Source organism: Carex rostrata, chromosome 1, assembly GCF_964058835.1.
Source record: "Carex rostrata chromosome 1, lpCarRost1.2, whole genome shotgun sequence".
In the NCBI taxonomy this organism is placed as follows: Eukaryota; Viridiplantae; Streptophyta; class Magnoliopsida; order Poales; family Cyperaceae; genus Carex; species Carex rostrata.
This window is the reverse complement of record NC_135918.1, coordinates 16,593-44,414: the sequence shown is the minus strand read 5'-3', so window position 1 is coordinate 44,414 and position 27,822 is coordinate 16,593. Positions and strand designations below refer to the sequence as shown.

Genomic DNA, 27,822 nt, shown 5'->3' with positions numbered 1-27,822 from the left:
GGCACAGTTGGATGTTATACGTACAAAGTGATATCTCTATATTAATACCATCTTTAAATTAGAATAAACGTCACCTCTCGGTACTTGGCTACACTGATCTAAAGTCATTAAGTTATTTACTGTCCCAATAGATCTAGAAAGATAAACTTCACCTCTCGGTACTTGGTACAATTTTCTAACCTATTGGGTAAAACCCGTATAAGACAAGCATCACCTCTCGGTACTTAGCCTATCAAATACCCTATTCCTTATGGTCGGGACTTAATATTCAATCTCTCAATTGCAAATACCAAATCTTAGGGTTTCATGCGATTTCGATTAAGTCTTCACAATCAATTAAAATAAAGAATAGATCATAACAAAGAACAAGAACATATAAAATACAACCAACTAAATCATAACAAAAGTTTCAAGTACAGCCCTAATCAACCCTAGAAAGGCCCTTAGCCAGTCATGGCCAAAGCACAAATGAAATCAAAAGAATAAAAGAGTTCCAAAGGAAAGAAAATAATAAAACCGGTTGATCAATGATGTTCTTTTCTTCCTTCTTCTCTCTTCCTTGCTTTTCCTTGCTTTTCCTTGTTCAAAACCAGAAATTCTCCCTAAAAAAAACGTCCTTAATCTGTTCTACAGGTCCCCTTTTATAACCCCTTGTAAAACCTAGAAATAACTAACTAAAAATAGCAAATTCAGGCTCTGGACCGACTTATTGCGGGCCACAATACATTCATTGCGGGCCGCAATGAGTGGAGGCAGTTAAATTGTTGCGCAGAAGAAACTGAAGAGGTCATTGCGGGCCGCAATGAATACGGTTGCAGGCCGCAATGAAAGTGCAGGAAATGAAGAGCTCTGACTTGTTTGGTTGCGGGCCGCAATAAATGTTAACAGTTGCTCCAATCTTCGTGCTGACTCACCCGTTTTGCTCCGTTAAGCTCCAAACACTTGATTACCTGTAAAATAAACATAACTAGGGCAGTAACTTGAACTTTTGGACATTTCTAACATAATCAAACCTAATTTCAACAAAACTTGGCTTAATTTACATAACAAACCCTAGGTTTCAATAGATACAATTTCGGCTTATCAAATTCCCCCAAGCCTAGTCCTTGCTTGTCCCAAGCAAGTCTAAACTTGGACTACAATTCGATCTCTAATTTAACCTCATATCAAGTATACATTCTTCAATCGAAAAATTTGTATGATCTTGCCAAAATTTTAAAAATCTCAACGTAAATTTTGTACAAATTTAAAGTGCAACCCTTGGCTAATCATGCTTCACCCCCACAATTCAATTACTCTAACTTTTATTTCCTTAAAGGTTTAGAATTTGTAAACCTCGGATATCTAAATTTGTTACAAAAAATGCATTCTTATTTGCGAAAATTCTTTTTAAAAATCCCCCAAGCTTGAATCAAACTTAGGTTAGAAAGTCGCGGACTTCGTGTGTTGATATATGCAAAATTTTATTCTTCTTTTGTTGGTTTTATTTTATGACACTATAAATCTTTATCCTTAGAACAAAACCGGCTAGTTATAGGTAGCTAATCCATACCCAACCGTTTTAATTCAAAAGTGCATTCGCATGCTCTTGGTTCAACCCTTCCATGACACGAACTCACAGGGTTAGTGCAAACTCGGTCACTTTATCGGGCAAACTAGCGGAGCAAAGTATCTAGGACTCATTGCTATAAGTACGTCATGTCGCCGTAACATAAGCAAGCGGAGTCTTTCTTGAATATTTTCAACTTGACTATTTTTCAATATTTTTGGAAAAATATCATGAATACACACATCCTTAGGCATTAATTCATACCTATGGATATCCTGATCTTTCTAAATTCGTTTTTCACAAACAAGTTGCATTTTCAAAAAAAAATATTTAAATCCCTAAGTTTTTATTTTCTTAAACCTTTATTTCCACAAAGTTTTTCGCCAAAGTATGTGGTTATTTCAAATTATTCCAAAGGTATTCCTAAAAACTCGTTAAAATTTGTATCAAAATTTCTAATATTTTTGACAATCACTCAAATTTATCAAGGGTTTTATTTTTGCCAACTTTTAACACAAAAAATTAAACATGATTTTATACTTTATGCATTTTCAAACAATTAAGTCCAATTATGCAAGACTCTATTTTTCATAACCTTGTAAAACATTGTAGGGCGCAGAAAGTTGCACGGCGTCAGGTTAGCTAACGGTGCGGTTTTTTTTATGTGTGGGTGAGTGGAGATGCTCCCAGTTGGGTTCAGTGCTCTGGTTCTTTGAAGTGAACGTGAGCAGGTCACCGAACTCAGGGGAAGACGTCCACTGGGTATTTCTTTCTGCATTCCTTCCGGTTCACCCCTTGTGACAACCTACGTTCATGATCAGTTGTCGGAGGTTTTATTATTTTCGATTGTGAGGACGTTTTACTCCCGACGGGCGCAAGCCCCCGCCGTTAATTACATCAGAAAAACCTTTCGGGTCAGACTGAACACCTCATGCATTCCGGGATTTGTGCCTATGGGTTGTGAACTGAATAATGTGGCTAAAAGGTGCTCATGTATCGTTTACTTTGGTCATGTGGTTGGTTCTCATTTGACTTTGGATTTCTTTTTGGTCAGTTACCATGATATGTGCATGAAAACATGGATTTCATATTTAAAAATATGAAAATGTACATGTGAAATATTATTTATATGTTTTCAATTTGGAAGGAGTATTTAAATATCATTTTTTTATATTTTTATTTAAAAATATGTCAAAAGAGGGGTATTTTGGTCATTTCAGATTATGGCTGGGACCTGGAAAAAATCAATTATTATTTAAAATTATGGAGGATTGAATTTGGGTTCGTTTGGAACTGATTTGGGTTGATTTGGACTTAGTATGAGAAAGTTATGGTCAAGAAAGACTTGAAAGGACTTGTTTGTAAAGGTTTTATATTTTTAGGGACTTGTTTGTAATTTCTGGAGGACTTGGCGATGTAATTTGGACTTTGAACAAGGTTTAGAATGAGATATTGGCTGTCAGGGACCTCTTTATGACGATTTTTATCATGTCAGGGACATGTCTGCAAATAAAGAAGGGTTTTGGCACATATTTTAAACTGTCAGGGGGACTTATGTACAAAACATATTTCATGAATTATTAACAGGGATCAAGAGTCGTTACATCGTTGTTTGGGCTTCAAGATTTGGATATGGTGCTTCAAGATATGTGCTATGCTTTGAGATATGGGTTCAGAGATTGCTTCGGGCTTTGGATATGACATTGGGCTTATTGCGTTTGGGCTTAGTCATAAGATATGGGTTTTCGGTCTTGTTGTTTGGTCACTTATTTAACAGATTTGGGCTTCTGAAATTCATCAAGAATCGTGCTAAGGGATCAAACTGGGCTCCCGACATGTGGGACCTGATACCAGAGATTGGTTTAATTTGAATTTGAATCTCAACTATCGGATTGCATAGCTTCCTTCAAGATTCGTTTTTTTCTATGTTTAATTTTCTACTTTGGCGCGTTCATCAGGGGTCCATCGTCGCTTTAAATGTCGTGCAGAGTTTGATATAAACTCGATGCACTGGAAACCTCCAGTTCCAAATGAAGTTCACCGCTCCGGCCACGTTCCGGCGGTTCTAGCTTCGAGGCTAGCAACATCGTTGTCGCCTTGTCATCAGGAGTACATTGGTCATATTTTCGAGGGTCAGAGATCATCGGAAGTGGTGGTTCCGGCAGAGGCATGAGTCCATCGGTACCGATGAGGTTTGATTTTATTCTTGCCGATTTCGTTGTAATTTCCTTCAACAAATTAGTCATTTGAAGTCACAGAAGGGTGTAGAGACTAGAAGGAGCATCAATTTGTCATTTAATTGAGCTTTGAGCATGACTTAGATTTGTTGGTCTCGGTTTCAATACCAATTGGTACCAATGGCTGGTACAGAGGGTTTGGGATCAATCTCAAGATTCAGAAGAATCATTTGGACCATTTTAAGGGATTTTCAAACTTGCAGAAGACTCGATTTTGGATAGAGTTTGGTTCTGCTGAAGTGTAGTGCATAAAAGCATATGTTCCAGATTTTCTAAACTCATTTCCTTGTGAATTTTGTACACAAGGTGTAAATTTTATTTTAGAAAGTCATAAAGGAATATGTCAGGAGCTTTTGTGCCAATTTTTATGATTTTAGGGAATTTATTCACATTTCTAGGAATTTATTCATGTCAGGGGTATTTCATTTTTTTAGACAGCAGCATTTTCTGAGTAGCTGAACTTGGGAGATTAATTCCCGTCAATTGGCTACACCAAATTTCATGTTCTTTACATAGGAATCTTCTTTAAGTTATGACCTATATGCACATAAAACAGTTTCATTAAAATCGATCCAGAGGTATATGAAACACGTGTTTTTGTACAGGGAAGCTTTGCTGGTAAATAGCTGCTGTCATCATGCTGATAGCTAACTTCAGAATTTAATTCCAAGAGTTCTGCTGATCCGAATTTTATGTTCTTTATATGAAAATTCTCAGGATAGAATCTTCTATATTCTGGTAAAATTTCATGAACTTTGGAGCTACCTAGCTGTATCAAACAGGGAGTTGGACATAGGGGCAGATTCAGAACTGGTTCTGGTATTTGCTGGTTTTTGGTATTTCAAAAGGCTGAACTTCGAAAATTCATATTTAATTGAAATGAAATCCAAATAATATGAAATTTGAGTCCATTTCGCATATTTTTTTATTCTCCACATGATGGTGTAATTATTTTTATTACTTGACCCCTGTATCAGTCCAGAATCACTGTTTTACCAGCAGAGGGCAAAAATGGCACTTTTGAGGCATGGCATGGTACCAATGGTACTTGTTATGCATTTAGTTGCTGAGTTCAAGTCATATATCACATTTTACAGTTCTCAAGTGCTTTAAAGGGCTGGTTAGGGTTATGACATGATTTTAATGAATTTAATCCATCATTTTGACATGAACAAACATAGAGACAAGACCAAATCTTCAAGAAAACCATATGCATCAAAGTTTGAATATCTCAAATCATCAACAGAAATCAAATATTACAAGGAGGTCCCTGATTTTATCAAAATCATGTTTTTTGAGCCTTCTCACTTGATTGAAAGGGCAAGATCATCAAGACTTCATGGATCTAGAGATGTAAATGACATGTAGCAATTGGTGTTGCTGTCTTTTTACACTTTAGACCTTAGTCTTTCACTAATTGCAAATAAGTCCTTAAGAATAACAAGAGTTAGCATTTCGGCAGCATAACCCCTTATATTCTTGATTCCTTTATTTGCAATTAGGCCCATCAAGTGATCATTAGGTTGAGAACTGCAAAGGATGCTCACTTGCTCACTTTAAACAGTCCTTGTGTGTTTATCTTTTATTTTGTCACTTTAATCCCTTGAATAGAAGTTTTGAGTAAAATAATTAGAGGATCAGATGTGCAAGGATGCCGGCTGGCTCACTACACTCATCTTAGACAATAATCACTTTACTAAAAGCTTCCAAGGGAGATAAAGAAGAAAAAGGAAGAGAAAAGAGAAATAAATAAAATAAAATGTAAATATTTATATTTTCAGATTCATTGGCTTCTAAAATCAGCTATGTAGCTGTTATTGCCTCATCTTCTTATTATTTTTATTTTATACCTCAACATAGCATGAATTGCTATAAGAAGCTTTTATTTGAACAACTCAATGCCTTGAGCTCATGGATCTGAACCAAGGTGCTGATAATAGCAAAGAAAAAGGAAGGAAACGAAAATAAAGAAAGAAAGAGCAAAGGCGCAGATCAGATCAAAAGAAGAAAAATGAAAGAAAGGAAAGAAAAGACAGAAAAGAAGAAAAGAAAAGGATTTAGTCATCAAGCTCCATGCCATGGCATGGAGCTCTCTTCTTCATGCCTCAAAACAGCAAATTTAAGGAAACAGATCAAGGAGAATAAAAGATCAAAGCAATGTAGAAGAATGGAGAGAAAATACAAGAAAAATAGAAAACTTTCAAAATGAATTTTATTCACCAAGGGAATTGATACATCATACAGCCATCAAGGCTTCTCACATGCTAAATTATACCTATTAACTCGCAGAAAATGGAGGAAAGCACAAAGCTTGACTATAAATTGAGAGGGAGAACTCTAAGTCTGTGTATATGTGTGTGTTACAATGTGTATCTCTTTCTTGCTTTCTATCTCTCTCTTCTTTTTCTATCCCCTCCGTGTCTGTGTGTATGTCTCTTGTGTGTTTTCGGGCCCCTTTCTTTGCTGCTAGGCATGGGTATATATAGCCTTCAAGGCTAGGGTTTTGGAGAGCCTATGTTGGCATGATCTCCACCCTTCATTTCTTCATCGTTTTATCAAGGGTTCAGATTATAGCCCGTCATTTGCAGGGGTTTGAACCAATTATAATGTGCCATCTCATCAATCCATGGACAATCACATTTATAGCCATTGATTTCATCCATTCAAAGGCTTGGATTTCATGCATGAAGCTGTGAAGAGGATCATGCTTTCCTCACTACCCTGGGGTGGAGATTCATGTGTTGGCATCATCTGGAGCATTCATTCCCATCTGATCGGACGGCCACGGCTTGAGGCGCAGAGAAGGCAGTAGCAGCAGGGGTCAGGACCAGCTGTCCGTTGCTTCTCTTGTCGTTTATTTCCATTTGAGCCGTTTGGAGAGAAAGGTGAAGATCCTATTCATCCGTGTAGGCATGGTGCAGCATGAGCCATGAGGCTGCCCAATGGAGGGTCTTTCATGAACCGCACGCATGGCTAGAGGCAGCACAAGGCGCGTGACTATTTTCATTCAATTTCAATGGAAGCTCAATGCTGATTGGCTGGAGCGAAGCTGTCCCCACTTGTCGGTTTAAATGAGAGGAATTGCTGCGCCTTTACTTCCGAAGTTTTGTAATTTGATTCGGCCCAGTTAAAGCCCAATTCGGGTCATCGATTCAACTAAGCTCAATTCACCACCTTCTCCGCTGATTGGCTGATTTAAAAAAGGTGGGTCCCACCTCTCTGATTCAATGAGAGACGTAGCAGCGAAATTCTCATTTGCATACTACCGAAGCTTTTGATTGAATATAATTGCATTTGGCCCATTAACTAAGCCCAATTCAATTTCTATTAATCAAAGCCGTGAGTATTTCAATTTCATGATTTAATGAATGTATCCAATTCTCTCCATTTCAAACAGAATGGACACCTCCATTTCTCATTGTATTTGATTTTCAAAATCCAATAACTCTCCAATCATTTTGAGTTAGGAAGTGTATAATATATCAAAAATCATGGTTTTGCATGTAGAATATTTTCATGTATTCTAGCATGCCATTATCCATTCATTCTTGGAGAGCCTTTATGCACGTTTGGCATTTTCCAAGTGATTTAACATTGCCATTTCTCATTCATTTAATTTGGCAACAATTTAGGGTACAACAAACATCTTGACAAATTCGCAATTTCAAGCATTTAAGTTCAAAATCACTAATTCTACTCATGGTCAAGTAAAAATCAAGGTTATAAATCCTAACAATTTTTAAAAACTGGAAAAATAATAAACATGTATGCAAAGATACAAGTTCTTCCCATCCCCCAAGCTTAAATTAAGCATTGTCCCCAATACGTAAAAATAAACAAAAGTAAATAGGAAGAAACATGGACTACTCTATTGGCGGAAGGCGGTGGTGGTGCGCCTTAATGCTTGGGTGGAGGATCGGGAGGGCGGCCTCCCCATTGCTCCGTTTTATGTCGATTTTCTCGAGATTTGTCGGTTTCAGATGTTTCCACCGACTTCTTTTGCACAAATTCTCTATTAACCTGTGAAATTTCTATCATGCAAACTGAATTTTTGTTAGGAGGTATCAATGGCTTATGAAAATAAAATGTTTCTTTCTTCTTCCCAACGGAGAAAGAAAGCTCCCCCTCTTTGACTTTGATGTTTGCACCTGCCGTTGCTAAGAAAGCTCGACCTAAGAGAACGACCGAATGATCATCCGTTTCAATGACAACAAAATCGACAGGAATTTTAATCTTATCAATTTTGACAACCACATTTTTCAAGATACCAAGTGGATATCGTGTCGTCCCGTCAGCAAGAGTTAGTGTCATATTGGTTGGTTCTAAATTACCCGACTCAAGTTTGTCATAAACCGATTTAGGCATGAGACTGACACTTGCCCCTAAATCACACATTGCATTTTCAATCCTAGTTGTGTCTATAGAGCAAGGTATCGAGAAACTACCCGGATCTTTTATTTTAGGAGGTAAATCGGTAGAAAAGATTGCGCTACATTTTTCATCTAATATCACTGTAGGGCGCAGAAAGTTGCACGACGTCAGGTTAGCTAACGGTGCGGGTTTTTTATGTGGGTAAGTGGAAATGCTCCTAAACTGAGTTCAGTGCTCTGGTTCTTTGAAGTGAACGTGAGCAGGTCACCGAACTCAGGGGAAGGCATCCACTGGGGATTTCTTTCTACATTCCTTCCGGTTCACCCCTTGTGACAACCTACGTTCATGATCAGTTGTCAGAGGTTTTATTATTTTTGATTGTGATGACGTTTTACTCCCGACGGGCGCAAGCCCCCGCCGTTAATTACATCAAGAAGACCTTTCGAGTCTATCTGAAGACCTCATGCATTCCGGGATGTGTGCCTATTTGGATTGAACCGAATAATGGGGCTAAAAGGGGCTCATGTATGATTTATTTCGGTCATGCGGTTGGTTCCCATTTAACTTTGGACTTCTTTTTGGTCAGTTACCATGATGTGTGCATGAAAATATGGATTTCGTATTTAAAATATGAGAATATTCGTGAGAAATATCATTTATATGTTTTTTAATTTGAAAGGGCCATTTAAATATCATTTTTTTATATTTTTATTTATAAAAGTATGTCAGGAAAGGGGCATTTTGGTCATTTCAAATCATGGCTGAGATATGGATATGTTCAAATGTTGTTTGGAATTATAGGGGATTGAATTTGGATTCATTTGGTACTGATTTGAGTTGATTTGGACTTACTATGAGAAAGTTATGGTCAAAAAGGACTTGAAAGGACTTATTTGTAAACTTTTTATGTTTCAGGGACTTGTTTGTAATTTTTTTTGAGGACCTGAGGCTGTGATTTGAGCTTTTGACAAGGTATGGAGTGCAATTTGGGCCTTTAAGGGCTTGTTTGAAAAGGTTTTATCCTGACAGGGGCTTTTGTGTAAATTTACAAGGACTTCTCTGTCTATTTTGAATAAACAAAGGGGGTTTATGTGTAAAAGACTTTATTTAATGATTTCTGGGCTTTGAGATTGGTTTTGGGCTTCTAAGATTTGGGCTTTTGAGCCTTTGAGATATGTACAGGACACTGGATCAAGATCATTGGGCTTTAAGATTCGTGTCACATTATTTAAATTCATTTGAATCACTGACAAAGGAGTCCCATGCTGTCAGGAGCCGTTGGATATTTAAATTTGGTTCGTTGATCGAAGGTGCTGCTTTAAGATCCGTGCTACATGCTTTGAGGATCGTGCAAGAGGGTTTCTCGGCTAGAGTTTATCTCTGACAAACTGGGTCCGGCCTATCTAGGCCACGGCGGCGCCGGCTAAGGGCATGGTTGTGATCATCTTGGTGTCAGGAGTCGATCGACGCAGTTTTCGGTCGCCGGCGACCAGAGGCGGCGGAACGGTCATGAACAGTACCTGTCGGTACTGATTGAACTCCAGATCGATTTTAGTCGATTTCTTTGGAGTTTCTTCGGTTTGTTTGATCATTTGGGATCATTTGATGTCACAGAGGACTTTAGAATCATTCATTTGAACTTTGAAAAGGATTTAAACATGATTTGGAATTCTCAGTATTGATCTCAATTGGTTTCGGTATCGATTTGGTACCAATGGTCAATTCAAGGATTCTCAAGCTCAATTAAGTGTTGTTTAAAGTCTTTTATGCAATTTAGAAGGGTTTAGACCATCACAAGGGCATTGAATTGTATTGAACTGAGTTTTGATAAACTTGAGTGTATGAATATGCAACTCTCAAATCTCTTTTTTTTTATTCAATTTTCTTTGAATTCTGTAAGACAATCACATGTTTTTATCTCACAAACTCAAAGACACATAAGTGAAGGATTTTTGTTCCGAGTATCAAATTTTTCTGAGGTTATTTGCTTAGCCAAATGATCTGATCAAGGTCAGGGGCATCAGAGGTAATTTTACAATACTTATTAACAGAATTTGCAGTTTTAAAAGATAAACTTTGACAGATCATAACTCTGTATAGGAAAGTCCAAATGTTGCAAACTTTTCATCAATTTTATGTGTTTTGATGTGTTCTATCTGACTGTGAAGCCCAATTTTCATTTTGACTTTTATGCTGATCTGTACTGTCAAATTTACCAGCAGGGGTCATTTCACTGCTTTTGGGTGCTTATACTGTACTAGTGATGTCTCTAATGTAATTAGGTGCTGAGGCCAGATTTGTCATGGTACCAGAGACTGGTACAAGTCCTTTTATACAAGAGCAAAGATCTGGTTTGGTTCAGAACAAGTTTTCAAAGGGAATTTGGCCACTGTTTTCATACCAGAAAGATGTAAAATGAAGATCAAAGGATTCAAAGTTTATAAAATCATCATTTCAATACATTTTAAACATGTCAGAGCCTGGAAATATGCAGGAAGGCCCCTGATCTTTCTGAAAATCATGTTTTGAGCATCTACACTTGATTTTAGAGAGCAATATCATCAAAACTTCATTAGAATGTAAATGGCATATGGCAGTATAACTGCTGCATATTTACATCTTAGTCCTCAGTTTCTCACTATTTGCAATTAGGTCCTCCAAAATAGTGAAATTAACCATTTAAAGGGCATAATCTCACCATTTCTTTGGATCTAGCTGCAACTAGGCTCTCTCAAGTGGACTTAGGGTTGAGAACTGCAAAGGATGCATGCTGGCTCACTTTAAACAGTCCTTGTGTATTTATCTTTTGTTTAAGTCACTTTATTCCTTTTTTAATCACTTTTAATCAAAGAAATCAAGGGATTAGATGAGCAAGGATGCCAACTGGCTCACTACACTCATCCTAGCCCTTAATCAATTTGCAAAAGTGATCAAAGGAGACAGAAAAGAGAAGAGTGAAAGAAAAATAGAGAAAATGTACTAAAAATATGACTTTTATGAAAGATTTGTTTCAAAACAGTAGATTTTTGTATTTTAAATCATTATATACATTCTTTAAATATTTTTAGAGGAAAGCATCAGATTAAAATAGTAAAGAGGCAAAAAAATGAACAAAAGAAGATCAAATGACAAGAGAAGAAACTTTATTAATGAAAATAAATACATGATACAGCCCCCTAGGGGCCTTACATTGAAACCTGTCTCTAATTACCTATCAAAATAGACTTGTTTATCATAGAGGAAGCTTATGGTGTGTGTACACCAATGTATGTATGTAGATGTGTGAGTGTATATATTGTTGTAGGTGTGTGTGTGCTCCAGGTGTCTCTGGCCTTATGTGTGTTTCAATTGTCTCCTTTCTTCTTCATTTGAGGTGCCCTTTTATAGGCAAAGAGCTCAGCTTAGGGTTTGGTAGGGCTGAGGTGGTCTCATCTTGACCATAGGCATTTGATCAAATGTCTGTGGTTGTTTGACTTCATTCCATGTGTATTTGTGCAGGGGATCACCCAATTGTATTTAAACACATCATCAATCGTGTGTTGGATGTATTTCGGCCTTTAGATTGCATTGAAGATGGTTGTGGGCATCAGTAGCCCTTGATTTCCTGACATATAGAAGAGGCGTGAGGAAATGCATGCTCCCAGCCTCCAGGAGAATATTCTCCTATTTTGGCATGACCTCAGGCCCATTTGACACGTGTCCAGGGGACCTATGAGCTGTTCATTAGTCGTTAGTGCATATGGTGTGCTGTACCGAGCTGATTTTAAGCTTAACTTGTGACTGCCTTGATTATTGCGCTTCAGGATGCAAAGCATGGACGCATGGCATCGCCTTCACTTGTTTATCATGTGCTAAAGCCCAATTTATCGTTTAGATAGTCGGGTTGGTGCCTTAGCCATTACTCGGATTCTTTACAGTACTGATTCATAATTCTTATAAAATTGGACTTGGTTAGACCAAATTGACACCTATAAGGTCATCGTGTTGGCACTCGGCATTACCCTGCCAAGTCTCAAAGCTTGAGATGACTCCAATCGACTATCCCATTTTCTCACCTTCCTTCCTTCTCGGCCTCGTTTAGAGAGGGTAATAACCGCTTATGCTTGAGAGAATATAGCAAGGAGTAGAGGAAGTATCCTCTTTCAAGTTTAGGTGAGCATCTGCTCAATTCCCTTTCAGTTTCCATGAATTTCAAGCTTCAATTGAAGCTCTGGAGCTAACAGAGGAAGAAGAAGGAGTTGTCAGGGCAAGGGGCCCACTCGTTAGTGGCCCTGGCGCGCCCTCTCCTCTCTCTTTACTCTGTTCTTTATTCTGCTTGCGCTTGGCGCGTTATGGACCATGTAGCGGGCAGTGGCATGGTGTATGGCGCTCCGGGCGCATGCAAGCTGAAGGGATCAAAGGCGCTGAGTTTAAACTCAGCGCTTCCCTGCCTGACTTGACTGGTCTGGGTGTATCATACACCATTGCACTGTCAACTCGGTGCATAGAGTTCATTCTTCATGCACTGAGTTCATCCATATCTAATATCAAAATATCAAAATTCATGGTTTTGCATATAGAATATTGTCATGAGTTCTAATATGCCATTCCCTTTCATCTTGGGAAGATTTTATGCACATTTAGCATTGTTCAAGCATTTTTTTTTTAAAATAGTTACCAATTTCCATTTTTTTAATTGGTAACTTTTTAGGGTACAACAATCACATGTTTACTTTCCTCCATTGTGCGCTTTTTGGTCAAAATTTCTTGTTGGTCCAGTTTATTCTTCACTAACCTTTGAGGAAAGGGTACAAACCTGAGTGGAGGAATATACTTAGGAGTTTCAATAGATTTTACCTTGGCCGGGTTGGAATTACTCGGTTCTTGAGATAGATCCGATGCCGGTGTGTTTGCATTGAGGCGAGCCGAATGCGGTTGTGTCTCTAGCATCTTTGGTCCTTGATATTCCGTGCCGCTCCTCAGGGTTATTGCATTCGCGTACTCCCTAGGGTTGATGTCCGGCTTGCCCGGTAGTGTGTCTTGTTGTCGGAAGGATGAAGATGCTTGTTGTGCAACTTGGTTTTCAAGCATTTTATTTTGGGTTGCCAACATATCTACCTTTTTGGTCAATTCATCAAACTTTTGGTTTTGACTTGTCATGAAAGCTTCCATCATCAATTCAAGATTGGATTTTGGTTGTGCATTAGAACCATACCCTTGATTTTGTCTATTAAAGTTTGAATTACCTTGGGTCGGTTGGTCATTTTGTCTCCACGAAAATTTTGGATGATTTCTCCAACCGGGGTTGTAAGTATTGGAATAAGGATTGTTATTTGGTTTGAAATTGCCTTGGTTAATTGCATTGACTTCCTCATAACTAACCTCATTACTTACACCACAATTAATTGCTAGATGGTCGGTACCACCACGAATTGAACAAGGAAGAGGAGAAGAATTGTTTACCGAATTTACGCTCATTTGATCAATTCTGCGATTCAAAGCAGCAATTTCTACAGCAAGGTTGGGTTTGAATTCACCTCCTTCATTCCCCGCTGCAGGATGATCGGTGTCTCCCTAGGGTTGTGTCATTGGCTTTGGTTGAGAGCCATGCCATCTACCAATTTGTATCCGTCCACAGCCCCTTTATTCATGAGACTACCTCCAGCAGCTGCGTCTAACATACCTTTGTCTTGTGGCATGAGGCTGTTGTAGAAGATTTGCAATAAATTTCACCCTTCGATACCATGATGGGGACAGCACCTCTGCAATTCTTAAAACCTCTCCCACGCCTCGCTCATGGTTTTATCTCCTTTCTGTCAGAAATTGTGGATTTGATGGCGCAAATAGTTCATTTTGGATGGCGGAAAGAACTTGTTGAAGAAAGCATTTGCCACCTTAGGCCCAGTATTCATGTTCTCGGGCCGTTGTCCCCTTATCCAACCTTTAGCCTTATCTGCAAGAGAAAAAATGAAAGCCATAACTTTAAGATCTTCAGGAGAAACAGTTTGTACCTTAATTGTACTACATATTTCTTCAAAATTGGCTAAGTGTTGTGTGGCATCTTCGTGAGGCAGACCATGGAACAGATTACACTGCACCATGCTAACCCATGCATGCGGAATTTGGTATTCTTCAGCATTGATAGTAGGTGCCGTATAGCCAAGGTGGATTTCCTCAGCCCTAGGTGCTGTAAAGTCTCTCAAAGGGCGGTTGGCATCGGCTGCTTCATTGTTTTCTCTTTCAACAGCGGCTTCCCGTAAACGTCGAAGTTCAGCGGCCATCTGATCCCCTTCCCGCTGAAGATTTTCAAAACGAATTTCTTCAGCTCCAGTCGACATGTCTAACTGGCGTGGACTTAAGTGCAAGGAAGGTCCCCTTGTTGGGTGTTTGTTCCTTCTTTCGTAGAAGAGATGGGTTGACCCTCGCCTAGAAAACCACTCAACCAAATTTGTTACGTTCGGGGTTGGAGGTTCCTCTGCCAGTTTCAACTAAAAAAAATGAGAGAGAAAGAAAGCAAAAGGGAATTAAACAATTACTAACTAAATTACTTAGGTCTGAAATAATATTCACCGTTGTCTCCGGCAACGGTGCCAAAAACTTGATGTGATTATTACAATACAAGCAATAAATCCTAATTTATGCTCAATTCGGTTGCAAGTGTACAACCTTGTCGAGTAGTACTTAGGGATCGTCTCCACAGGGACAAGTTGGAATATCAAAGTCTAACCTAACAATTTAATTTAGTAAAAGAAAGTAAAAAGGTTTTTGTTTGTTCAAAGGTTGGTTTGATTGTGATTAAACTGAATTAAACTAAAGTCTTTACAGCAAAATCTAATTTTTTATCAAGTATGAGAAATTAGGGTTTCTTAGGGTTCCTCTCCACTAATGTCATGACTAATTGGTTTATTAAATTTGTTCTTATAATTATGAAGGCACAGTTGGATGTTATAGGTACAAAGTGATATCTCTATATTAATATCATCTTTAAATTAGAATAAACGTCACCTCTCGGTACTTGGCTACACTGATCTAAAGTCATTAAGTTCTTTACTGTCCCAATAGATCTAGAAAGATAAACTTCACCTCTCGGTACTTGGTACAATTTTCTAACCTATTGGGTAAAACACGTATAAGACAAGCATCACCTCTCGGTACTTAGCCTATCAAATACCCTATTCCTTATGGTCGGGACTTAATATTCAATCTCTCAATTGCAAATACCAAATCCTAGGGTTTCATGCGATTTCGATTAAGTCTTCACAATCAATTAAAATAAAGAATAGATCATAACAAAGAGCAAGAACATATAAAATAGAACCAACTAAATCATAACAAAAGTTTCAAGTACAACCCTAATCAACCCTAGAAAGGCCCTTAGCCAGTCATGGCCAAAGCACAAATGAAATCAAAAGAATAAAAGAGTTCCAAAGGAAAGAAAATAATAAAACCGGTTGATCAATGATGTTGTTTTCTTCCTTCTTCTCTCTTCCTTGCTTTTCCTTGTTTTTCCTTGTTCAAAACCAGAAATTCTCCCTAAAAAAAACGTCCTTAATCTGTTCTACAGGTCCCCTTTTATAACCCCTTGTAAAACCTAGAAATAACTAACTAAAAATAGCAAATTCGGGCTCTGGACCGACTTATTGCGGGCCACAATACATTCATTGCGGGCCGCAATGAGTGGAGGCAGTTAAATTGTTGCGCAGAAGAAACTGAAGAGGTCATTGCGGGCCGCAATGAATATGGTTGCGGGCCGCAATGAAAGTGCAGGAAATGAAGATCTCTGACTTGTTTGGTTGCAGGCCGCAATAGGTTCATTTCGGACCGCAATAAATGTTAACAGTTGCTCCAATCTTCGTGCTGACTCACCCGTTTTGCTCCGTTAAGCTCCAAACACTTGATTACCTGTAAAATAAACATAACTAGGCCAGTAACTTGAACTTTTGGACATTTCTAACCTAATCAAACCTAATTTCAATAAAACTTGGCTTAATTTACATAACAAACCCTAGGTTTCAATAGATACAATTTCGGCTTATCACTGCGTCAGGCGAACAGATTGGTCCCAAAAATCGGTCCCAGATAGAACGTTTTGGTGTAGTGTATTAACAACTACACAATTAATAATATAATTAACTACAATTTCATTAAGAGAGAGAACTTGCCTGACTACAAGTAATTCTTCTGCTTTTTTAATCCCTCGCTCTAATCCCGCAAAATCAACCAAATTGACACCAACTTTGATCTACAAGTATATTTTCATATTTAGAAAACTAAGTCCCAAGTCCCTTAATCAATTAAACTAATTCATTCATATGCCCAACAGCTAGCAACAACAAAGTAGGCATTTTTCGCGAGAGAAAAAACGCATTTATGACGGCACTCCGTCGCAAATAGAAAAAGTAAGTTAATGACGGTACTCCGTTGCGAAAAGTCACCTTTTATCGTCGCGAAAAGTCACTTTTTATCCACGCGAAAAGTCACTTTTTATCCTCGCAAAAAGTGCTTATTTTTTGTAGTCTAGCAAAAGCCACGGCTTCAAATTCCAATTTGTATCACAATTTTCAGATTGGCCCTTAATTAATATACTTTCACGCAAGGGCTTCTATTTTGCAAATCAACCCCTTAATCTTAATTGGAGAGATGATTTAAACGTAAAGCTAATTACACAAGGGATTTGTGCCTCGACCGAATATATATAGGCATGTGCATCTACGTACAATTCAGATTCTACAATTCATACACAAGGGATTTGCGCTAAATTTTATTGCTCTAATCAGTAATTCATACACAAGGGAATATATATTGACAGAGTATATATAGACATATGCATACTTTACAAATTAATTAAATGTTTTGTTTGGCAAGATAAAAATCTGCTATATACATGACTATATGTTAAAAATCTGCTATATATGATAAAAATCTGCTATATGATAAAAATTCAGAAAAATACATTGCTATACCATCGTTTGTATAAGAAGATAGAAGAATATGAATATATACAATATATTCATTGAACCTATGGTCATGCATGATTAATTCAAATGCTCAAGATGCATGATTAATTCATTGAACCTATGGTTAGATCTGAACTAAAACAAGAAAAAAAAAATCACCTTAGCACCACAAATCAACACAACAATTAATAATAACCCTAAATCTCATGCTCGAATTGAGTACCAAATCAGCCATTATCCTAAATTATACCCCAAATTGATAATAACCCTAAATTATGCCCCAAATTCACCCTAAATTAGCAATTGATTGGTGAATTTAAGTCAATTTCAGAAAATCCAATTCAATTTAGTGCATTTCAGAAAATCGAATCAAAATTCAATAAAAATCAGTGAAATACCTAGAGAAGAGACACTAATGCGACGAACCTACTGGCTCTTCCTCAGACCTTCCTCGATCAGTCGGGCGATGGTCGTGCTGGCTGCTGACTAGCGCAGAGAGGAAGGGAATCAACGAGAGGAAGGGAAGGGGGCTGCTGGCTGCTGACTGGCGGTGGTGCGGCCGCTCTGTCTGGCGAGCTGGTGGCGCTACAGCTACAGCGAGAGAGAGTACAGCAAGAGAAAACGAGAGAGAGCAGCTAAAAATTCGATCGGGTTAGGGTTTGGCGCGAGGGAGGAGGGTCTGGCGCGTATTTGTTTTTTTTCGGAAAAATACTTTCTGCAACCGGCGAAGGCGCCGGTCGCAGTTGTTTTTTGTTTTTATTTTTTATTTTTTTGAGAAAAACAAGTATCTGCGACCGGCGTCAGCTCCGGTCGCTGATACCGGTCGCAGAAAAAGCTTTCTGCTGTAGTGATGAAAGGAATGCTCGCACATTAAAATAATAAAATCCGTGTACAATGTGCAGTGTACAATGACCATTTCTGTAGTAGTGTAGTATTTATCTAGGGTTAGGAATCTAATGGGTTTAGGACTTCGAATTTTTGATCTGAGCCAATTTCTTTTGTTGATTTACAGCTTCAATCCTTGGGTGGTGATTTAGGTTTTCTAATGGTATTGGAGCCCTTCGATATTTCATCTATCAAGGAGAACTTCGATACTATTCGAAACCTACATCTCCTCTCTGAATGTGACACACGGAATGACATTGAATAACAGGTATGTTCATCTAAATTATTACAAAATATGGTAATTATTGTTAATTTTTCTATTTGTTAGTGGCTGATATAGAGAACTTCAACGTGATATTGGTGGAAAAGACCAATGCTAGCTGCAATATCTACAAAAGGTAACTAATATGGCACTCATCTGTATCTATATATATATAGTGCCTGTTCGGCTGGGTAGGATTTAGCTTCCTTAATGCTCCTTAGACTTAATCCGCGTTAATCCGTCCGAACAGCTGCTCCTTTGGCAGGATTAAGATACCTTACTTAGCACAAAACCTTAATCCAGGGAACCCTTTCCTTAGGAATCCTGCCTCCTTTAGACCTCCTTAAGAGCCAAACTTCCTTAGGAATACTGCTTCCTTAGATCTTGTTGAATATGCTAAACTTTGTCTCTAGTGATATCATATTTTTGTTTTAGTATATAATATGGATTACATTTTGTCTCAATGAGTTGTGAAGATGAGACTTTGTTAAGGTTATGGTACTTGGTACCACTCGTACTGATAATTTTTTTGGTCATTTGATATTGCTTATTAAGGAGCTGCATGTTTATCTGTGTGCTTTTTGGTAGTGCTGCTTTAATTGATTATATAGTTCATGCTAGCTATATTTCCGGTTCTCCAATTTTAGTTATTTCGAATTGTTTTTTGAATCATATCAGGTCCTTTTCATATTTGTTATCAATAGTATTTATCACAATTTTTCTTTTTCTCATTTTTCTTTTCATTTTGATTGAAAAGTTGTGACAGGTTTCAATTAAAAATGAGATACAAAATTTTGCATAGAATATCACTAATTGGTTGAGTTGGTACCAGTGCAGGTATCAATTTAGATTCCAATTGCATTCAAAACTTTTCAAGTACTTTGATCGCTTAACCAATTGAGTCATGATTACGGTTGACTTATTAATTGTTTAAGTTAACGATACTTAGTTAAATGGATGCTCGGTGCCTTGTTCAAACTTTGTTAACACAGTTTACTCTAATGAAATATATTTAATTAAAATTGTAATACAATTAGATTCATCAATTATGTTATAATTATGTTATATGACAACAATAATATGAGGGTAATATAGTCTCTCTTATTACATATATATTTTATTCAAATACATGCTATTCTTAATCTTTTTTATTTGCCGAACATGAACTCCTTAGCGCTTCTTAACCTCTTAATCCACCTTGCCGAAGGGGGGCTTATAGTAAGAAAGAAAAATATATAGGAGAGTTAGACAATATTATGCATCAACTGTGAGAGTATACTTAATTTTGATTAAATTTACAACAATAAACAAGACTTTTTCTTTCAACTGAAAGAAGAGCAAATTTTTTTTTTCTCTAAGATTGCCGATGTCAATAAAAGGAGGCATAATTATAACTAAGAAAGTTGAGCATATCATTTGTAGTATGTACACATATATATAACGTACCTTGGCAACCATTAAGGAGATAGGGGTTTCCGTGGTACCTTGGTGCGCAATTGCATATATAACCTTGACCAGTGGCGTGGTCAACACATTGGCTGTTAGTGCTAACACATGCATAATGGGTTCTATTTTTTTTTGCTATTTTGCAGGTCTCGTTCCCTGCAACCCAATCAAGAACAACCGAAAATTTCTTGGCATCCTTAGCCGAAAATCCATTGGCATCCTTGTCAAAGGAGTCAGGTTTGGTGAGATATGTGGTGCTAAATTTGAAGTTTTTTTCTATTAGCATCGCATACCCACAAGGGCTGAAGCTTGCGGTATTAGAACTGTTGAAGCTATAATCAAATGTAATATCATAATACTTCATTCCAAACGGAATGGCAGTCTGGCAGCAACCGATACCAGAGCATGAGCCATTCACTAGTCCCTGCTCACTCAAGCTCACAGATATACACCCTATTGTGTACCAGATAGATTGACTCCCTTTAAGTTTGGCATATGCAGATGTCTCACTACCTACTACCATGAACCTATTTTCAGTATTTGATAACCAAAATGGCGTATTGGTCAAATCAACATTAGACTCACCCCCACGAATTAAGCTTGAGTTAATATAACACAGCCAAGAAACAACGACCTCAATCCGAGCTTGGCCTTGGGACACGGATATGCTATTTAATACTAATAACCCGGATAGCACACCTGCATTTGCAGTAGATATTGCCTTGTAGCTACCGTCTTTCGTCTTATTACACATGAGGTTGAACTCTTCAGATCTGGAACAATTTTTACCTATCCCAAATGGATAGGTAACCTGTAATTATATGCAACTTTTTAATGTTAAATAATTAAGATGTTGTATGCAAATAACAGTTAACTTTTTTTAATTCTATGTATGATTGCAATTTTAAACACCGTTTTTTTTTTATAATTTACAAGTTATGAATCATGAGTATGCCCTTTTCTTTAGTAATATATATGGAACGTACCTCGGTGTCTCCACAATGTGTCGGACATCCGGCGGGGGGTTGAAATATTGGTTGAGCCACAGAGAACGACAGTAGTAGCATGAAGAAGAAAATGATAGCCATATATATATATATATATATATATATATATATATATATATATATATATATATATATATATATATATATATATATATATTAATGTATCTTAAAACAACTAAAAGTCTTTAAGAAATTCAAGTGGTTGTTTTGAAGTTTGAAAAACAGAAACAAATTGATGGAGTTTGGTTGAAGAAGAGTGAGTGATTTACTTAATTTATTGACATAATAGAAAATAACTAACTTGAATCTTCATTGTAATTGCTTTCTTTGCTCTATTAATTCGAAAATTGTTGTGAGTTTGAACAAATATTTATAGTGTTATCTTGTTGTTCTTTTTTTTTCTAAATAAAGTTTTCCTGCTTTGTCACCTTTAATCTTTATATGCGCGCCTCCATAGATATTAATTAATTGCCAGACCAATATATAATTATAAAACAACAAGTTAAGTTAAATTTGACCATTTAATTATCTACTAAAAATAAAATTACTTAAATAACCCAGCAAATTCTAGTCCACTAATAAATTAGAAAATGGTCATTTCCAGATATTATTCAAATTCTTATCTCCAAGAAAAAAAGGCAGTTTGGTCCGAAATTTTTATTTCAAATAAAAAATATAAAATTTTCAAATCTACACATGTTTTCAATAAAATTTCAAATCTGCCAATTCCGGTAAATAATTTACTGGAAATAAGCCCTATGTACGGTAAATTATTCAACAAATTTAAAATCCTAATTCTGGTTAATAATTTATGAGAAATAATTTTTTTTTTTTTTTTTAATTAAATAGAAGATGTTATAATTTTATTTTTATATTAAAATATTAGAAATATTTTCATATTTCTTTAATAATAGATAAAGTACTATATAATTGAATTTATTAGAAAGACCGCGACAAATAATCCATATCAACATTTTTTCAGGCCGGATTTTTTTGCAGCTGCAAGAAAAATTAAAATATTTCTTTAAGAAAATTTCTAGTGTACCCATGTAAACTTTTAAGCTAGCCAATTTCCCCATGAAAACATCTTAATATCCAATATCCCCATAAAAACTTAATATCCTTTCTTTTATCCCCTTTAATTCACTAAATTTGTAATTTAGACAAATAATACCCCTTTATTTTAAATGAAGATCTCCCTGTGAATTAGCAAAATTGAATAAAAGATAACAAAAAAGAAAAGAGAGACTTCATCTTCTTCATCTCTATGTTTAAAGTCTAAATTCCACCTTCGTCTACTCCAGTTGTGTATGGTTAATTTGATTAAATAGGAAATTAAATCATAAAATAGGACATCAACAGAGTTCGCACCTTTGATGGTGATGTGCAATCATACACAAGTAACTAAACATATTGCACGAATGCTTCGCCAATCACATCAGCTAACACAAAATGGAAATATATCACATTACATAATTCCATCCAATAACCAATAAACCAAAGATTGATAACATTTCATGAATCGAAATAACATAATAAAAGAAAAATAAAACATTGTTCTTCAATCATCACTCAACATGCAGACACAGCAAGCCACGCAGAGTACGCTTATTCATGATTGAAATCCGAATTCATGAAAAAGAAACCCCAAAAAGAAAAATCAAAAATCAAACTTACAACATAAAACATAACAGTATAAACCTTAGTTAGATGCTTCCAAAATCAAACTTAGATGTGGAGATGAAGAAGATGAAGCATCTTTTTGCTTTTCTCTTCTCTTTTATTCAATTTTGCTCATTTAAAGGGAGATCTCCATTCCAAATAAAGGGTATATTTGTCTAAATAACAAATTTCTATGGGGATATTAGATATTAAGGTGTTTTCATGGGGAAATCGGCTATTTAAAAGTTTACATGGGTACACTAGAAATTTTCCCTATTTCTTTGCGTGTTACTGAAAAAAATTAAAATATTTTGGATTTCAGTTATTGATCTCCATTCAAAAATCACTTCTGAATAAATAAGAAAATTATTGTGCTCCTTCTAATACATTCAAATTATAAAATAAAATTGATTTGACATTTCGACTCTACCTTCTACTCATGAGTATTATTAACATGAGTACGGATTTTTGTCTTTGGAAGCTCAATTGGTAAATTTTTATTTAGTTTATTATTATATCCGGTAAATCAACAACACATGATTAAAATTTTCTGAACATAATTGCTAGTCCATATCGTATCTATTAACGTTCTAAAATATTTTTGTTTCCGTTGTCTGACTGTTTGATCAAAGCGTCAAAAGAAAAGAGTCTATATGATATTAACAACAATACATATAATTTATGAGGAGGGTTCAAATACCTCAATTTTTGTGCGTCCACCATGCCTTTATTTTTAAAACGCTAATAACTCAAAATTTAAATCATAAACGTCAAAATAAAACCATTAGATGTGATCTATGCTTTTTTCTTTATGTGCTCATAAAAAATTATTACATTTTGGTTTTGTTTATATGTGAACCAATAAGATGAAAATTCAACATCCAGAAATTGTCCACATTAGTACGTTTATACAAGCTCTTGATGACAGCCAAAATAAAGTTGAAATGTCATAATTTTTTACACGTGAATATATAAAATGATGTAGATCATATCTAACGGTTTTATTTTGACTTTTAAGTTTTAAATTTTGAGTTATTAATGTTTTTAAAAAATAGCGTCATGATGAGGACATAAAAATGTAGGCATTTGAATCCTCCTCATTAATTTATATATATTTAGTTGGATACATCTGTAACATTAAGAAAATATGGAATCTTGAAAATAATAATAATGAAAAAAACATGTCTAACAGAATTTACAAATTAAAGATTTTAAACTATCAAACATCTCATTTTCATATAATTTGTGAACAAATATGTCTCGTATCGGTTGGTTGGATATGGATTGTGCGGATCCGTGAGAAGAAGTTTTGATGGTTTTGAAATAAAATACAACTATTCGATTCATAACGAATGTCCGGATGTCAAAATGAATCACTAGAGCAGAAATACCCTTCTGCGACCGGCCAAATGAGTCGCAGATGGGTGAAGCGCCAGTCCCAGATGACCAAAATGGGTCACAGATGACCTGGCCGCTGTTGCTCCGTCACTAATGACTGCCCCGCTGACGTCACTGGTCGCTGAAGGTTAAGGCACCGGTCGCAGATGACCCCTTCAGCGACCGATTATATCCATCCCTGGTGCGACATGCTGACGTGGCTAGGGACCTATCAGAGACCGACTGGGGGCGGTCGTAGAAGCTTTTTTTTTGTTTTTTTTTTCTAATTGGTATGAAATGTACCAAACAAATATAATACTAAACCCATTCTGTTCATATATTTTTCTCCAGCCTCAATTGGTACGAAACGTAATATTCACAAGCATTTAACATCAAATATCATACGATTCACAAGCAATTTAATTGATACGTACCAAGCATTTAACATCAAATATCAAACAATTCACAAGCAATGTAATTGGTACGTACCAAAAATTTAACATCAAATATCAAATAATTCACAAACAATTTAATTGATACGTACCAAACAATTCACAAAACAACATAAACATGAAATATCTAAAGTACTACATAACATCAAATATGAAATATCTCAAGTACAACATAAAACATCTAAAGTACTACATAAACATCAAATATGAAATATCTCCAGTACGACATAAAACATCTAAAGTACTACATAAATATGAAATATCTCAAAACGACATAAAAACAAAATATCTAATGTACGACATAATATCCTAAAACATCAAATATCTATTAGTCATCTCCGAGATCATCCCCGGTGTCATCATGAGTATCAGGGTGCAAGGTAGAATCTCCCTGTGGGAATATAACTAAAATTTTTATGGTTCAATGTTAATAGTTTACTGTTTAGGATTTAGGGTTTAGATTTTTTAGGAGTTTACTGTTCCATTAGTCGATTTGCCATACTTAGTGTCCATATTGGTTGTGGATGCCTTTATTGGTTGTGGATGCCCTTATTGGATTCAAACAGACCCAAAAATTGGATTCCGTACCTGATGAGATGAAGAACCCGCCATGGTACGCCTCATCTCCTCCATGAATTGGTTGAGCTGTGGTGAAAGAATGCCTAACCTAAAATCGCATTTATGTCTTCTTTCCTAAGAGGATTGGCCCCGAAGAATACGATTGCGATTGTGATTCGGCTCGCGATTGCGAAGAAGACGCCCGAGACCCTCCTGGACGATACATCGATCTCGTCTTGCCTAAAACATTAAAAATAAGATAACTAGTGTTATGTTACAAATTTAAATACAAATTTATAAAATTTAAGTATGTGTATTTTACCTAGAGCACCGAGATCGTAGTTGTCGCCGTGAGCATTATTGTCTGTGTTGGCATACCAGATGTCTTCGTCAAAAGAGGGCCAAAGAGCTTCATCAGGCCCATACTTTGCGCTCATATCTTGTTTGTATTTTTCCTGCAAAATTTATAAAATATAGCAAATAAAAAACGTACAAAAAAATGAATATTATTAAAAGATTGTTATTTTATAATACCCGTGCCCTTTTCGCCCTCTCGGAACAAAGTTGCCCCGTCTTCTTGTTGGTATGTGTCGGCGTAAACAGCTCGTCAGACCACCTGGGCTTGCGATTGTTTTCATCCATCTATTAATAAACATTTCTACACAAATAAAATTATCAAAGTTAGTTCGAGTAAACTAAAATTGAAATTAATTGTTTTGATAAAATAAAACATCTTATGAATCTTTGTTTGTGAACCAGCATGTTCACTGAGCCTGTGGATGCAAAGGTAGCCTCTTTAGATGAGGTCCTATTTTTATGATTCTGCTCGCTTTGGATAGCAAAGTCTTCAGTGCACCAATGGTCGCACAATTTGGGCCAGTTATCCCCCGTTATCCAATCATATGTTTTGGAGAAACTGAATGTGCTTCTGCATGCACTATTAAAAAGTCGTTGGTTTAGGGTTTAGCTTAAAAAGAGAAATAGTAGATTGCCAATTTCAAAAAAAGAGATTTTACTCACCAAAAACTCTGCTTGGACCCCGAGTTTAGTTTGATCAGGAAAGTCATCATATTTTGTGCACACTGCTTTGTTAGGTCTGTTAGTTGTCTCAGGAAAGTACAAACGTGCGCATTGTGAGATTATTTTGTTGATATTTTGGGTCACGTCCGTCTTTTCTCCATTAAAAGATCTACAAACAATAATTTTGAACGGGTATAAACCTAAAAGGCATACTATAAGTTCCGGTTTAGTTAGATTATAACATAATACTATATTAATAATAGAATTAAGAAAGATAGAAAACTTGCCTGATTACAAGCAGTTACTCCCTTGAAGATCGAGCTTTCTCCTCTCTTTCTTTCTTCCCAAGATTAACCTAACTTCTACAACTCCTAAAACCAATTAACCAATCAATTAATCAAACCAATCAATTACTATTGAAACAAGCAGTATATTCATTAATAAATTATAGTCAAGCATGAGATTGCAACTAGAGAAAAATGAAAAGGGTATGCATTCAAAGTTCTCAATCTCATGCTTATTCACTTGCTAGTAAAACAAATGCAATACAGTAAAAGGGGTAAACTTAGAATTGTTTAAATCTGATCTTTCCATAATAGATCATTAATTGTTGGGACCATGAAATAATGATCTGCTATAATGACTCATCAGTAGTAAGTGAACTTCTACATCCATTCCATTTGAGAAAACAAAAATTAAGATTTACTAGGAGAAACTTCGAGTACCTCTAACCAGAAGAAGAATTTGCACAAGAGGTTCATACTATAAAAAAGTGCCATTAGACTATAGATATCTATTCTATGGGCTTTCAGCAAACAAAAAAAAAGGAAAAAAAAATATTATATCTTTTGTCAAAAGTTGGGTTCTATGGTGGGTACAGAATCATTGTCATAGAACGGTACAATGAACCCAGTCCTGATTAAAATATCAATATATGGATCAGAATGCGTGCATTACAAACACTACTAGAATCTGCACTTTTTCTGAGGGTTAAAATATGGCTTTTTCCATCGGCGTACCTTTGGAAAAAGCCCAAAAAGCGTCATTTCCGTGCGCTATCCTCAGAAATACTACCGTCAAAAATACCCTTGATGGAAATGCCATTTTCCTGACTTTTTCCATCGGTTACCTTTGGAAATACTACTTTCTGACTTTTTCCGTGAGCCCCCCGTCAGAAATACTACTGTCAGAAATACTTTGGCATCAAGCCCATGACTTTATTATTTCTGAGGGCAAAGTGCGTGGGTCCCACTGTATTATTTCTGAGGGCAGGACGTGTGGGTCCCAACAGGTTATTTCCAAGGGCAAAGTTTGTGGGACCCACTGTGGTATTTCCAATTCCCATTCAGCCAATTCCCCAATTCCAATTCAGCCAATTCTCTAATTTCCCATTCAACCAAATTCCCCAATTCCATTCAACCAAATTAACAAACGCATTAAAATATAAAGTAAAAACATGTAATTAACATTAATTGACACTGTATAATCATAGTACATTGTATCAAAATACCCAAAAAAATTACAATAGAAGTTCTAAAAGAAAGTTCTATATATACCCTAATTCAAGACGACTAACAAAACTATATTTAGAATCAACTAAATTTGCAAAAATGTTTTTACAGGAACATTGCAATCACTCTTCCTTTTATCTTGCTATGTTGGCACTGCTGTAAAAATGAAAAAGTGAGTTTGTTTGTTTTAAATGGCAGAGTATCATTGATTATTGGATATTTGAATTTTTCAAGCATTGTTTCCATACTGTACAAGAAAAAGTACATGTATATAAGCAATAATAGAAAAAAAAAGTAAGTGTACAACAAAAAATACAAGGAAAAAATTACAATGGCAATGCAATCTTGGATTCCTGTCTCAAACCTTAGAAGTAATCAAACCATAGAAGTAATAAAAGGGAAAAAAATACTGCTCAAAATTGGACATTCTTTTTTTATTTTGTGGCATCTTTAGTACAGAAGTAAATTTCATAAAATTGAAATATCAACAATTTTACGGCTTTTTTGGCAATAATTTTGCCTGCACAATTGTATAAACTGGTACAAATA

The 27,822-nt window shown here is 36.1% G+C and overlaps 2 protein-coding genes across 2 annotated transcripts; both read right to left on the bottom strand.

The window, feature by feature from the left end:
• Positions 1–7,683: 7,683 nt before the first annotated feature.
• On the bottom strand, positions 7,684–8,181 carry LOC144564080 (uncharacterized). Its single transcript, XM_078313593.1, has one exon. The coding sequence runs from the start codon at positions 8,179–8,181 to the stop codon at positions 7,684–7,686; it is 498 nt and encodes a 165-aa protein (XP_078169719.1).
• A 16,682-nt stretch (positions 8,182–24,863) lies between these two features.
• On the bottom strand, positions 24,864–25,642 carry LOC144564071 (uncharacterized). Its single transcript, XM_078313582.1, has 3 exons — positions 25,277–25,642; positions 25,065–25,197; positions 24,864–24,982 (listed from the first exon to the last, which is right to left on the bottom strand). The coding sequence occupies exons 1-3, from the start codon at positions 25,382–25,384 to the stop codon at positions 24,864–24,866; spliced, it is 360 nt and encodes a 119-aa protein (XP_078169708.1). The 5' UTR covers positions 25,385–25,642.
• Positions 25,643–27,822: the final 2,180 nt, after the last annotated feature.